The sequence below is a fragment of the Nannospalax galili genome, unplaced genomic scaffold (genome assembly GCF_000622305.1).
Source record: "Nannospalax galili isolate Female #2095 unplaced genomic scaffold, S.galili_v1.0 scaffold251, whole genome shotgun sequence".
In the NCBI taxonomy this organism is placed as follows: domain Eukaryota; kingdom Metazoa; phylum Chordata; class Mammalia; order Rodentia; family Spalacidae; genus Nannospalax; species Nannospalax galili.
In genome coordinates, this window is record NW_008329576.1 from 1,095,205 (window position 1) to 1,105,633 (window position 10,429).

Genomic DNA, 10,429 nt, shown 5'->3' on the forward strand with positions numbered 1-10,429 from the left:
TACCAAAGATGTCTATGCCAAACATCTGTCTACCCACAGAACCACCCACCATCTCCTTCCCCATTTCAATATGGCCTTAAAAAGTTTAAAATTTTAAATTAAACATGTTATCATAATCAAGAGAAATACTGTGAAAAAACAAAATTTAAAAGATCACCTAATTACATGGATATGGGTATCTGAGGGCACATACCTTACATTAATATTTATGTAAAGTTCCCTTAGCACCTAACAAGCATAGATTTCATACTTGTCTAGAAAAGATGGGTCTATAATAGATGGGAGAGAGATGGATCTGTATTATTTTTAAATGGAAATTTATTAATAAACCATACAGTGGAAGAGGGCTACAAGTGTTTTAAACGATAAGTGCTGAGTTTAGTAAAAAGGACTTTCCAAGTTTTTGCAGTAGGAGAGGAATTACACTGTCTTTCTCCTCTAAATCTAAAGAATTACATCTCCGCAAAACTTAGGGATGGTCTTTTCAACATTTTTTTGTTTTTATTGGTTCAGCCAAGGAAGGAAGGGATGATCGCCTTTGGAGATAGCAGGGTCTTCCCCAAACCCACATTCTAGCCATGATCATTCATGCCCACTCCATCAGGCTGCCCCAGCCTGCAGTACCCCTCTTGATAATGATTCACAAATCTCTTCCTGCTAAACATGTGCAATACATACCTTCTATGCCCCATGTTCCCCAGCATGTCCTCTATCCAAAACCCAGAACTCAACAGTCATGATCCCCAGAAATTCTGAACAACATCAAGTTCCAGGATCCTGAGGTGGTCTCTATGCCAAGAGTATTTTCTCTTATCTGAGTTTTGTCTCATGAAGGCAGTACTCTCTGGGAATGGCCCCATCCTCTGCTCTAGTTCTTCAGTCTATTGTCAGCTCTGCTGCAAGTACAAGAAAGAGCTAGGAGAAGGTATTTTGGATAAGAGGAAGGTGATGGAGAGGAATTCTAACTGACCCCACCCTAAGGAAATCAGAATGATAGTCTCCCTCCAGTCACTAAAAGTCATCAAAGTATATTTCACATTATATCTTTTCATTAATCACTCCCAGCAGGAATCTTGTCCCAAATATCCAGACACAGAAGCTCTTTTCTATTTTTTGCTTAATGGGTCCGAACCAAAGTTACTCATTTTAGTAGAAATAAGTCTCCCCATCCTTTAGGTAAGCCTTGAGTTTTCTGCCTTTTTGAGATATGGGGGAGGGTGTCAAATGTTCTTTCAATGAGACATTTTTTTTTTAAGTTTCTTTAATTTCTTGCATTCTGCCCAGTGATGTTCAAAATGGAATGTGCTTTTATCACAACTGTTGAAGGTGTCTGATCATAGGGAGAACTAGGCTGTGACCATTTGATTTTAATTTCCTCTCTTCCTCATGGTGAAGTATACATATTCTCTCCACCATCTGTTTCTTAGGAAACCCCACCAAACTCTGGTCCCTACATCATGGTAGCATTCAGGGAGTTCCTTGCCCTAGTAGAAGCAAAACATCTTGCCCATTAATCATACCTTTTATACTTAACCATTTTTTGAAACAGGCTAAGTAGTCTACCTTGACCATGAAGAATCTTGCTTTGGACCCCACAATTCCTCCCTGCTCTAAGAAAAACATTGTTGTTCATATTTTCTTTTAAAATGACTGGAAATCTTTTCTTTTTTAAAAGTGGCTGGTCTGCTTCCCTTTTAAGAGCCCCAAACCTAAACTTTAAAGATAGAGGAAATGATCGAAAGTGATAAATACCTTTTCCAGGCCTTCAGTTTGTTGGCTTTCTGACCAAAAGGGGCCTTTGTTAGATCTCTGCAAGGAAGCCAAATCCAGGCCCCAGCAAACAGTCCTCTACCTCTTCCCACCAACCCCCCTCAGTTCCCTTGTCTAACTTGAAAATGAACTTGGACTTCCCTCTCAGACAGGCCCTAAAACCAGGAGAGATTTTATTTGTCTGTTTCTGAAGGGCTTCCTAAAAGGGGGAGGTGTTTGGGGGAGAGGAAAGGGGGACAAGAAGGCTTGCTCTGAAGCATAAGGCAGGGTGGGAGGAGACATTTGGTTAATTTCTTGACTCCCCATTAATTCTCTGAACTTCTTTGGTGCGTGGTGGGGGACAGCAAGTGACAGACTGATGTGCTCTTTTGCCCCCGAAAGAAAAGGGAGTATGAGGATGGGGATTAGAAAAAGGGCTGGGGAAAAAGTAGATGACACAATGACATGAAGACAGGACTCTGTGATGAACTTGGTGAGGTTAGGTGGGTGGCTGACAAACCGGAGAAGAAAGAGGGCTGGTCTTGGAGATGGCTTCTTGACAGTCCCCCTGAAAGGGGCCACCTGACTTCCCCTGACCCAGCTCAATGCACCACAGGTGGGGCTTGCATTGAGGAAAGGCTGGAAAAGAATCCAGGAAAAGAATTGTGATGGTTTAAACCCGGACTGCTGCAAGGATCCCTCCTAAAGCACAGAGGAAAATTTTGGGGTGCCTCCAAACCTGGACCAGTCCTGCAAGTCCTAGTGAGCCAGCAGAAAGAAGTAGATTTTCCTGGTGTTTAAGAGAGGAGTGACCAGGGCCTGCAGAAAGGCAAATTTGAGTTGAGGAGTGTAACACTCTGAAACAAAGAGCAAAGTGAAGCCTTAGCCATCCTGGTTCCTCAAGCTGGGGGCCAAGGGAGGGAGACCGGTAAAGTGGAAGTCACCAGGAGTGCAGAGCCGCTGAGTTCCCAGGCTGAAAGGCGCCTGGTGGTCCTTTTCTGAGGCCGGGCTGTGGAGGTAGAAAGATCAAAGTAGAGCAGGTTCCTGAGGCATCCAAAGGCCTGGGAGATGGTGAATGTGCCTGCATCTTCCACAGCTGTCCCAGCCTTCCAGAAAGAGGGTGCTTAGGAACGAGGAAGGACACAGAAACACCAAGTTTAGCTGCTTTTCTTTCCTCCCTCACCAATACTGCCCTTTGCAGCCCACCAGGAATTTCTTCCCTGTGAATGGGTCCCTTCTCTCAAACACACTCAAGGATACCCCTGCATAGACTTTTTCTAAACTCCCAGCTCCTTCCTCAGTCTCAAACATCCCTTTCAAATATCCTGGATTGCTCAGACTCTGTGTCTTCTGTCTACAAATCCCTTCTGTCCTACAGCCAGGACCCTGGACAGGAAAGCACATCCCCCAAAGTCTACACCCCTTCTAGTGCCCGAAGTCTGGGCCAGAATCCAGACCCTGCGGTGGTGAATCTCTTTGTTCTCCTATACCCTCAATCAACGGCCTCCATTTTTTTTAAACTGGAATTTTTTTCCTCATAAAAGGGGGGTGGGCAGGAGCTCCAGAGCTTCAGATGCACACACCTCCGCCAAAATGGAAGAAACAGAAGAGGAAGGCAAATTGGAAAATCATCTGATGTGCAATTTCCAGAGGATGAAATCTCAACACTGAGTAAGGCATACACACTAACTCCATTTCTGATGTGCAATTTCCAGAGGATGAAATCTCAACACTGAGTAAGGCATACACACTAACTCCATTTCTTTCATCCTTCTTCTTTGTGGCTACATCCAGCCCTCAAGTGTGTGTGTCAAGCTTGTCCCTCCTGCTGCAAATGCTGCAAAGTTACACTTTTGACTTTTCCTTTGGTCCAGTGGGTCGGAAATGCCACCCACCCACCAATCTCAGCTTCAGGAAGACACAGATACTCTGCCTCTTCATTTCCCTAGTATTTTCCTAGGTGATGCACTGTAAGTACAGAGTAGGATAAGCTTGTGAATTAAGTGTGCAAACAGGCAAATAAGCAGACAAGCTGGAAGTTTTATTTGTATATAGAAGATTTATCAGAGAGCTGGTGTCTTCATGAACACATTTGGACTGTATCCACAGGGATGTGAGGAAACAGTGCGTGCATCTGCCCACATCCCTAAACCCACCGAACACGAGTGCTGTGCTGTGCTCTGTTGTGCTGTGCGCGCGCGCGCGCGCACACACACACACACACACTCACTCTGAAAAGGCGTGTTAATATATCCTTTAAGTGGTGGACGAGTAGAACTTAGCTAAGAACTTAATTCATCGGAGGACCGAGGAAGAGTGATTCACGTAGATGTGGCTTTGAAAAAGCAGCCCAGATTCAGTTGGGTCTACGGATGGGGCTGAAGGCCATTTTCCATTTTACTTCGGTGCACTTAAAATGCTTCCATCTTTTCGCTCATATCAGCAGTATAGCTAGAGACCAGAAGTTCCATTCCTTCTTATTTCTCTTTATTTTTTTCTAAACTACATCCTCTGTCAAGCCCCACCGCCCCAAACCTGAAGCCAAAGCCGGGCGTGGCGGAGTGGTGGGGGGTGAGCGCTAGGGCCTGAGGTTGCAGAGCCTGGCTGTCTGGGGCGCGATCGCCTCTGAGATGTAATTACTGCGTTTCCATTGGTGCATATTCTCCTGGAGTGTTTAATTTTATTTTACTTCTGTCTCAGCGAGATACACATTTTTTTCAGGGGAGGGGGAAGAAGCGACCCCAAGCTTAAAGGTAATTAACCAGTAAGGTTTTACTTTCCACCGCCCGCCCACAGGCTCTTGCAGGCGCGCCTCCCTAGGTGATCCCCTCGGGCAGCTGTAGGATTGCAGGCACCAAAGGACTTGGGGAACCAGGCTAAAGGGGGATGGTCAATCAGAGCATGAAGAGAAGACTTCCTAGCTGCTCTCGGTATCCTTAACCCCGAATTACGCAACCACCCCCACCCCGTCTCCCACTCCCCAGTGCCATGTTAGGGGCATACATCTTTGGCTGGTCTCCAGGAACACGACTTTGTTTCCCTCTGTCCTCTTCCTGCTAAGTTTTGGCCGAATAGTGCCCCTAATAAATGGAATTGTAAAGTTACCGGGTTAATTAAATCTATATCTCATTGCAATAGGAATCGTTAATGCCCTTGTATAAACCTGGAAAAGAACATACTATTAATTTTATTTATTGTGAGGCCTCCCTGCACCCAGATCCTTCCTTTCCCTCTGTTCTGGTCTCTACTCCCAAAGGCTGGTGGAAGCGCCTTTGGGTATCAGACAGTGCCTGGCATTAGGCCGGGCCAAGGAAGAAGCCCCAGGAACAGGGAGGTCTCTCTGGTCACTTTGTTTCTCCTAGCAGCCCTACAAAGTCTGGTCCTGTGCCCTGGTTTAAAATGGGGTACAGCACTTCAAGGGAGAGGAAGCCACCGCTACTCCCCTCCGCTGGAAAACCAGCAGGCCCTTCCAGCCACCCACCCCCATCAGCCAGCCTTAGGACAGGGAGCCAAGGTCATGCGACCTAGTGTAGACTTGGCCAGGGGTATTTACTCTCCTTGGTTTACCTTGACCTTGGACTCCAGCGTCAGGGTAGCCAATTTCCCAGGCCAGCGGACTCTCAGCCAGATCCCTCAGTTTATCTCTCCTGGCCTCACACGGTCTTTTCCCTCAACACTGATAAGCTGGCCTACCTACGTTCCTAACCTCTTTCTGCTGTATTTTTCTTCTGCTGCCAGGGCAGCGCTCAGCATGCTTTCAGAACTCTAAGCAGACACTTCTGGATGAAGACCACAGTGATAAGAATTCCCTTTCTTATCCTGACTCAACGAAGGTCTGGGTCCTCTCAATCGTCAAAGACCACCTTCCTCCACCAGGGGTCTTGGGATAGACCTTGCCTTTTGCCTCCGATAGAAAGGTCTAGTGGGTCGGGTTTGGTGGGGGCTTACTGAATGTTGACCACTTGTGGAAGCATCGGCAGCCAGCAAAGACACCGCTCCCCCCTTATTATTTTTTCTCTCTCCCTTTATTGCCTCTCCTCAGGGAGGGGTATGTGCGAAAGGGAACTTGGTGCAATTCCATGGAGATACCCTCTGCAAAGGAATCTAATGAGGCTCCAACCAGTGGGGGTAGAAGGAAAGGCCATTACAAAAATCATTGTTAGTGTTAATTTTTCAGTTTAGGGCGTTAAATACTCTGAACTCAGTGTGATCTCGAGAGAAAGATGTGGGAACAAGTGGATCTGAGCTCGGTCTGGTTCCCTGGCCCTCAATGCTCCAGCAGCCCAGGCCACTGAGGATCGAGGCCGCCTTGCGTGAGTGTGCAGGAACCTCTGGGCGCCCAACAGTTGCACCTGTGAGCGGTCCCTCCAAAAGGAAACACGGACTCCTCCAGCTTTCCCATTCCGTTTTATACACCTAAAGAAGAAAAGAAGCTCTTGCAGGCATCCAGGGCTTTTCCCTTGACAAACCAGAATCCACGTCTCTATTTCCTTGGGAGAGAGGGAAAAACAAAGCAAACAAAAAACTCATTCCAAGACTTTTATTTCTATTGCGAGCTGAAAGAACAACCGTCCTGTTCAGTTCCCTCCGTTTCCCTCCTTTTATTCTTTATTTCTCACTGAGAGAATGTTCAGAGTATTTCATTGCTACACTCTCCTCACCCGGTGACGGTGATGGTGACGGAGTCTGCATCTGGGGCAATCACAGCTCCCAAACCTCTCAGATACCAGGGAGAAAAGAAGAGGGTCTTTTTTCAGGCAACTGGGGTTTGGGGAAAAGTGGTTGAAGTCAGAAATGGAAACCCGATCTCTGACCTGTGCATCAAAGGCTGGTTCTTTTCAACCTCAGCCTGCCAGAGGTAGAGACTTGCAGTCTGTTTTCTAGTTTATTTTTTAATTACTTTAAAAAAACAGAACAAAACAAAAAACTTCAGTTTCGCCCCCATTTTCCAAGCCCCAATTTGGAGACTTCGGTAATCAAGGCTGTCGGCTTGAGGTTTTAGGAGTCCGTTGGTTTCCCTGGGCACATCCAGAGCCTGGGGGCGGGGTACCAGCCTCTTCGCCCCAGGCCCCTTTGCGTCGGCCAAATTTAGCCTCTCCGCCCCCTCCCCTTACAAGGGATGCCTAGGGGGCGTTGCCCTGTCCCTTTAAATCTTCCAGCTCCCTCCACCTTTTCCCCTCCAGAGAGCCAATCAACAAAGACCTCATTTCTTTCTAGCCCGCCCCACCTCCAGGGGAGGGAACCCCCGGAGACCCAGGTCTGGCATCACGTGTGCCAGCCGCGGTCACGTGGGAACCAGAGGCGTGCTGAGCAGAGGAGGGCGGGAGCTGGCGGATTTCTTAATGAAGCGTATCCGCATGCGTAGTGGGAATGCGGTGAGGGAGGGGGAAACACCCGGAGGAGGAGAAGGAGGAGGAGGAGGAAGAGGTGGAGGAGGAGGAGGGGAGGGGTGGAGAGGGAAGGGAGGAGGGATGGGGGAGGGGAGAAAGGGAGCGAGGTATCTCCCCAGCTCGCTGCCTGTGGCAAGTGGAGTTTTTAAAAAGCTCGGGCAGATCATGTCATGACGACTTCGCTGCTCCTGCATCCGCGCTGGCCGGAGAGCCTTATGTACGTCTATGAGGACAGCGCGGCGGAGAGCGGCAGCGGCGGCGGCGGCGGCGCGGGGGGCAGCTGCAGCGGAGCGAGCCCGGGCAAAGCGCCGAGCATGGACGGGCTGGGCAGCAGCTGCCCCGCCAGCCACTGCCGCGACCTGCTCCCGCACCCGGTGCTGGGCCGCCCGCCCGCTCCTCTGGGCGCCCCACAGGGCGCCGTCTACACGGACATCCCAGCCCCGGAGGCAGCGCGCCAGTGCGCCCCACCGCCGGCGCCCCCCACCTCATCCAGCGCTACCCTGGGCTACGGTTATCCGTTCGGGGGCAGCTACTACGGCTGTCGCCTGTCGCACAACGTGAACCTGCAGCAGAAGCCTTGCGCCTACCACCCGGGTGACAAGTACCCGGAGCCGTCGGGCGCCCTGCCCGGTGATGACCTGTCCACCAGGGCCAAGGAGTTCGCCTTCTACCCCAGCTTCGCCAGCTCCTATCAGGCGATGCCCGGCTACCTGGACGTGTCGGTGGTGCCCGGGATTAGCGGGCACCCGGAGCCGCGTCACGACGCGCTTATCCCAGTGGAAGGTTACCAGCACTGGGCTCTTTCCAATGGCTGGGACAGTCAGGTGTACTGCTCCAAGGAGCAGTCGCAGTCCGCCCACCTCTGGAAGTCTCCCTTTCCAGGTAAGGACTGGGCCTGCGCCGCCGGGGACCCCTCCCCGCCCTGCCTGCCCCGCGGCTCCATGCCCCAGCCACCCCCGCCGTCTGGCCCCGGCGCGCCGGCTCGGCTGGGCTGTCGATGGAGCCAGCCGGGCAAGCTGTGTTGAGGAATGCGCTAGGGAAGAAATCTGCTCCGACACGTTCCCCGGAGCTGCCGGCTCGAGAGTGAAGCAATCGGAGGCGCCCGAGCGCCGGCTCTGCTCCGGTCGGAGCTCGCCTCCTCCTCCCCCTGCCCGCACCAACCCCAGGAAGGGATCCGGGACCCTAAACCCGTCAGGAACGGGTTGAGGTTGGGCCTCCAGAGCAAAACTCTCGACCCATTGAATAATTGAGGGAAAAGATAAGAGCCTTTCCCTTGGCGGAGATTTCAGGTCGGGTCAGGCACCAGATAATAGCTTTAAAATGGGGGATCTAATTCGCCAGAATCTGTAGAAATGTAGTGTTTTTCTTTTCTAATTTGCGAATGTTTGGATTGTTAAGAGAACAGAAGAGCTAAAGTCTCTGAAAAGGCGGTGTGAGAAGGTTTGCATCCTCTCCTGGGATACAAAATTTTCTTTGTAGCTCTGGTACACAGAGCTCAAATTCTTTGAATCTACTTCCAAGTGTTCCAGAATGAGAGTTACTTTCCAGGGCCTCAGACAGAAAGAGGGGCTAGCTAGGGATGAGAGGTGAGAGAGGCAGACCTGTGCTGCAGTCTGGGTCCAGGCCACTGGCTGAGGACGCCAAAGTCTGTCTGGCTGTGTGTGGAAGGAGAGAAATCACTTATGTCCTGTTCCTCTCTGACTGAGGCTCTCTCTCAATAGGAAAGGACCCTGAAACTCCCACCACTCTCCAGAGAAGAACCTTCAGCTCAGGTTTCCCAAAAACAACATCAGGAGCTTTAGGTTTGGGGGTCTAGACCATACAGCAGTTGGGTTGCTTTCCCTGTAAGCAGAGCTCAATGGGAGAAGGTCTTCCCTCTGAGAGCTCCAGAGATCTTTGGGAGTGTGGAGCAGCAGTAGATATCTCCCCACACAGCCCAGAAGGATCCTCCCCTAGCTTCTCATGCTGGATCCAGTAATGTTTTCACTGGAAAGCATCTTCCCAAAGACTTCGGGGCAGGCCTGAAATCCCTCTGCATCTGGGATTTTGGGCAGAGGTAGATGGTGAAGAATCACTGAATGATGTTACAGAATGTAACATTCTTACAAGCAGTGTGTGGTTATATAGCATAACACAAGTCAATACCAGAGCTAGATCAACACAAGGCACTCATTTCAGATTGCCAGCATTGAGCAACTGGTTTTAATACCTGGTATTGGTGTCAAGAATCATCTTCTCTGTACTGCCTATAGGATTTTTATATAGTACAATTTTATTAGCTAATGTGAAACGCAGAATGATACATTCTAGAAGATAGACCATTCACATGTAGGCATACAATAATGAATTACACAGAGGTTCTATTGCACCAAACAGAAAGCTTCTTGAATGAGGGTCCAGCAGGAATCCTGTGGTAGTGGAGCTGATAGGCTATGCCAAGGGACCCATGGGCTTGGAAGCTGGTGCCCACAGGGCTCACTGTGAGTGGGAGCCCAGGCCTAGAGCATAGAGCAATGCCTTCAGAGTGCTGGGGATGCAAAAGAAGCTTCTGTGGCTTCCATCTCTGTATAAGCATGTGCGCTGAGTGGGGGTTGAACATTAGAGGAAAGCTCAGAATAATCTTTAAGCAGAGGAATCATCTCAAAGATTCCCAGAAACAAAAAGTCTTTGCTAAAAAATAAACACTTTTATATCACAGCCTTCTAGAGAAAAATATCTTTGAAATAAAAAAAAAATATAGCCCAACTGAGATTTTACACACTTACAAATTATAGCGGGGAAGTGAATATAAAACCCACTATGCCTCCGGAGCTCTGTGCTCACACTCCCAGGCTGGTGTAGCTCAGTGCCTGCAGAGGTCCAGGAGAGAGGCAGATGAAAATAAATTATCTTCAGACACCCTCCATCTTTCTACCCACACAGGTCTTTTAGAAGTAGTGAGATATTCAGATAACTCTGTCTATGCAATTGTGGTTCGGCAACATCTAGCCATACACACTACTGTCTCTCTTCAGTGCCTCTGGCTCTGAGAAACCTCACCTATGGTAGTCTGGGCTGGTGTGGGAGATGGAGGCAATTGTTCAGAAAGATCCAGATAATTAGGGCTGAGAGGTGTTGTGGCTTCATTCTCCCAATTATATAGACCTTGCTTCACTGCTCTGTTTTTTTAATCCCCCTCACCATGGTGAGTATAGACACCCTTCATTTTTTTTTTTTTTTTTTTTTTTTTTTTGAGACAGGGTCTCCCTGTAGCCCCAGCTGGCCTGGAACTCACTATGTAGACCAGGCTG

The 10,429-nt window shown here is 49.3% G+C and overlaps 1 protein-coding gene across 1 annotated transcript in view; it reads left to right on the forward strand.

Moving 5' to 3' along the window:
- The first annotated feature begins 7,194 nt into the window (after positions 1-7,194).
- Hoxc13 (homeobox C13) overlaps positions 7,195-10,429 on the forward strand; it is a 6,424-nt gene continuing 3,189 nt past the window's right edge. The window contains exon 1 of the mRNA XM_008838900.1: positions 7,195-8,021. Coding sequence (XP_008837122.1) covers positions 7,310-8,021 — 712 coding nt within the window. The 5' untranslated portion in view covers positions 7,195-7,309. The remainder of the gene's footprint in view (positions 8,022-10,429) is intronic.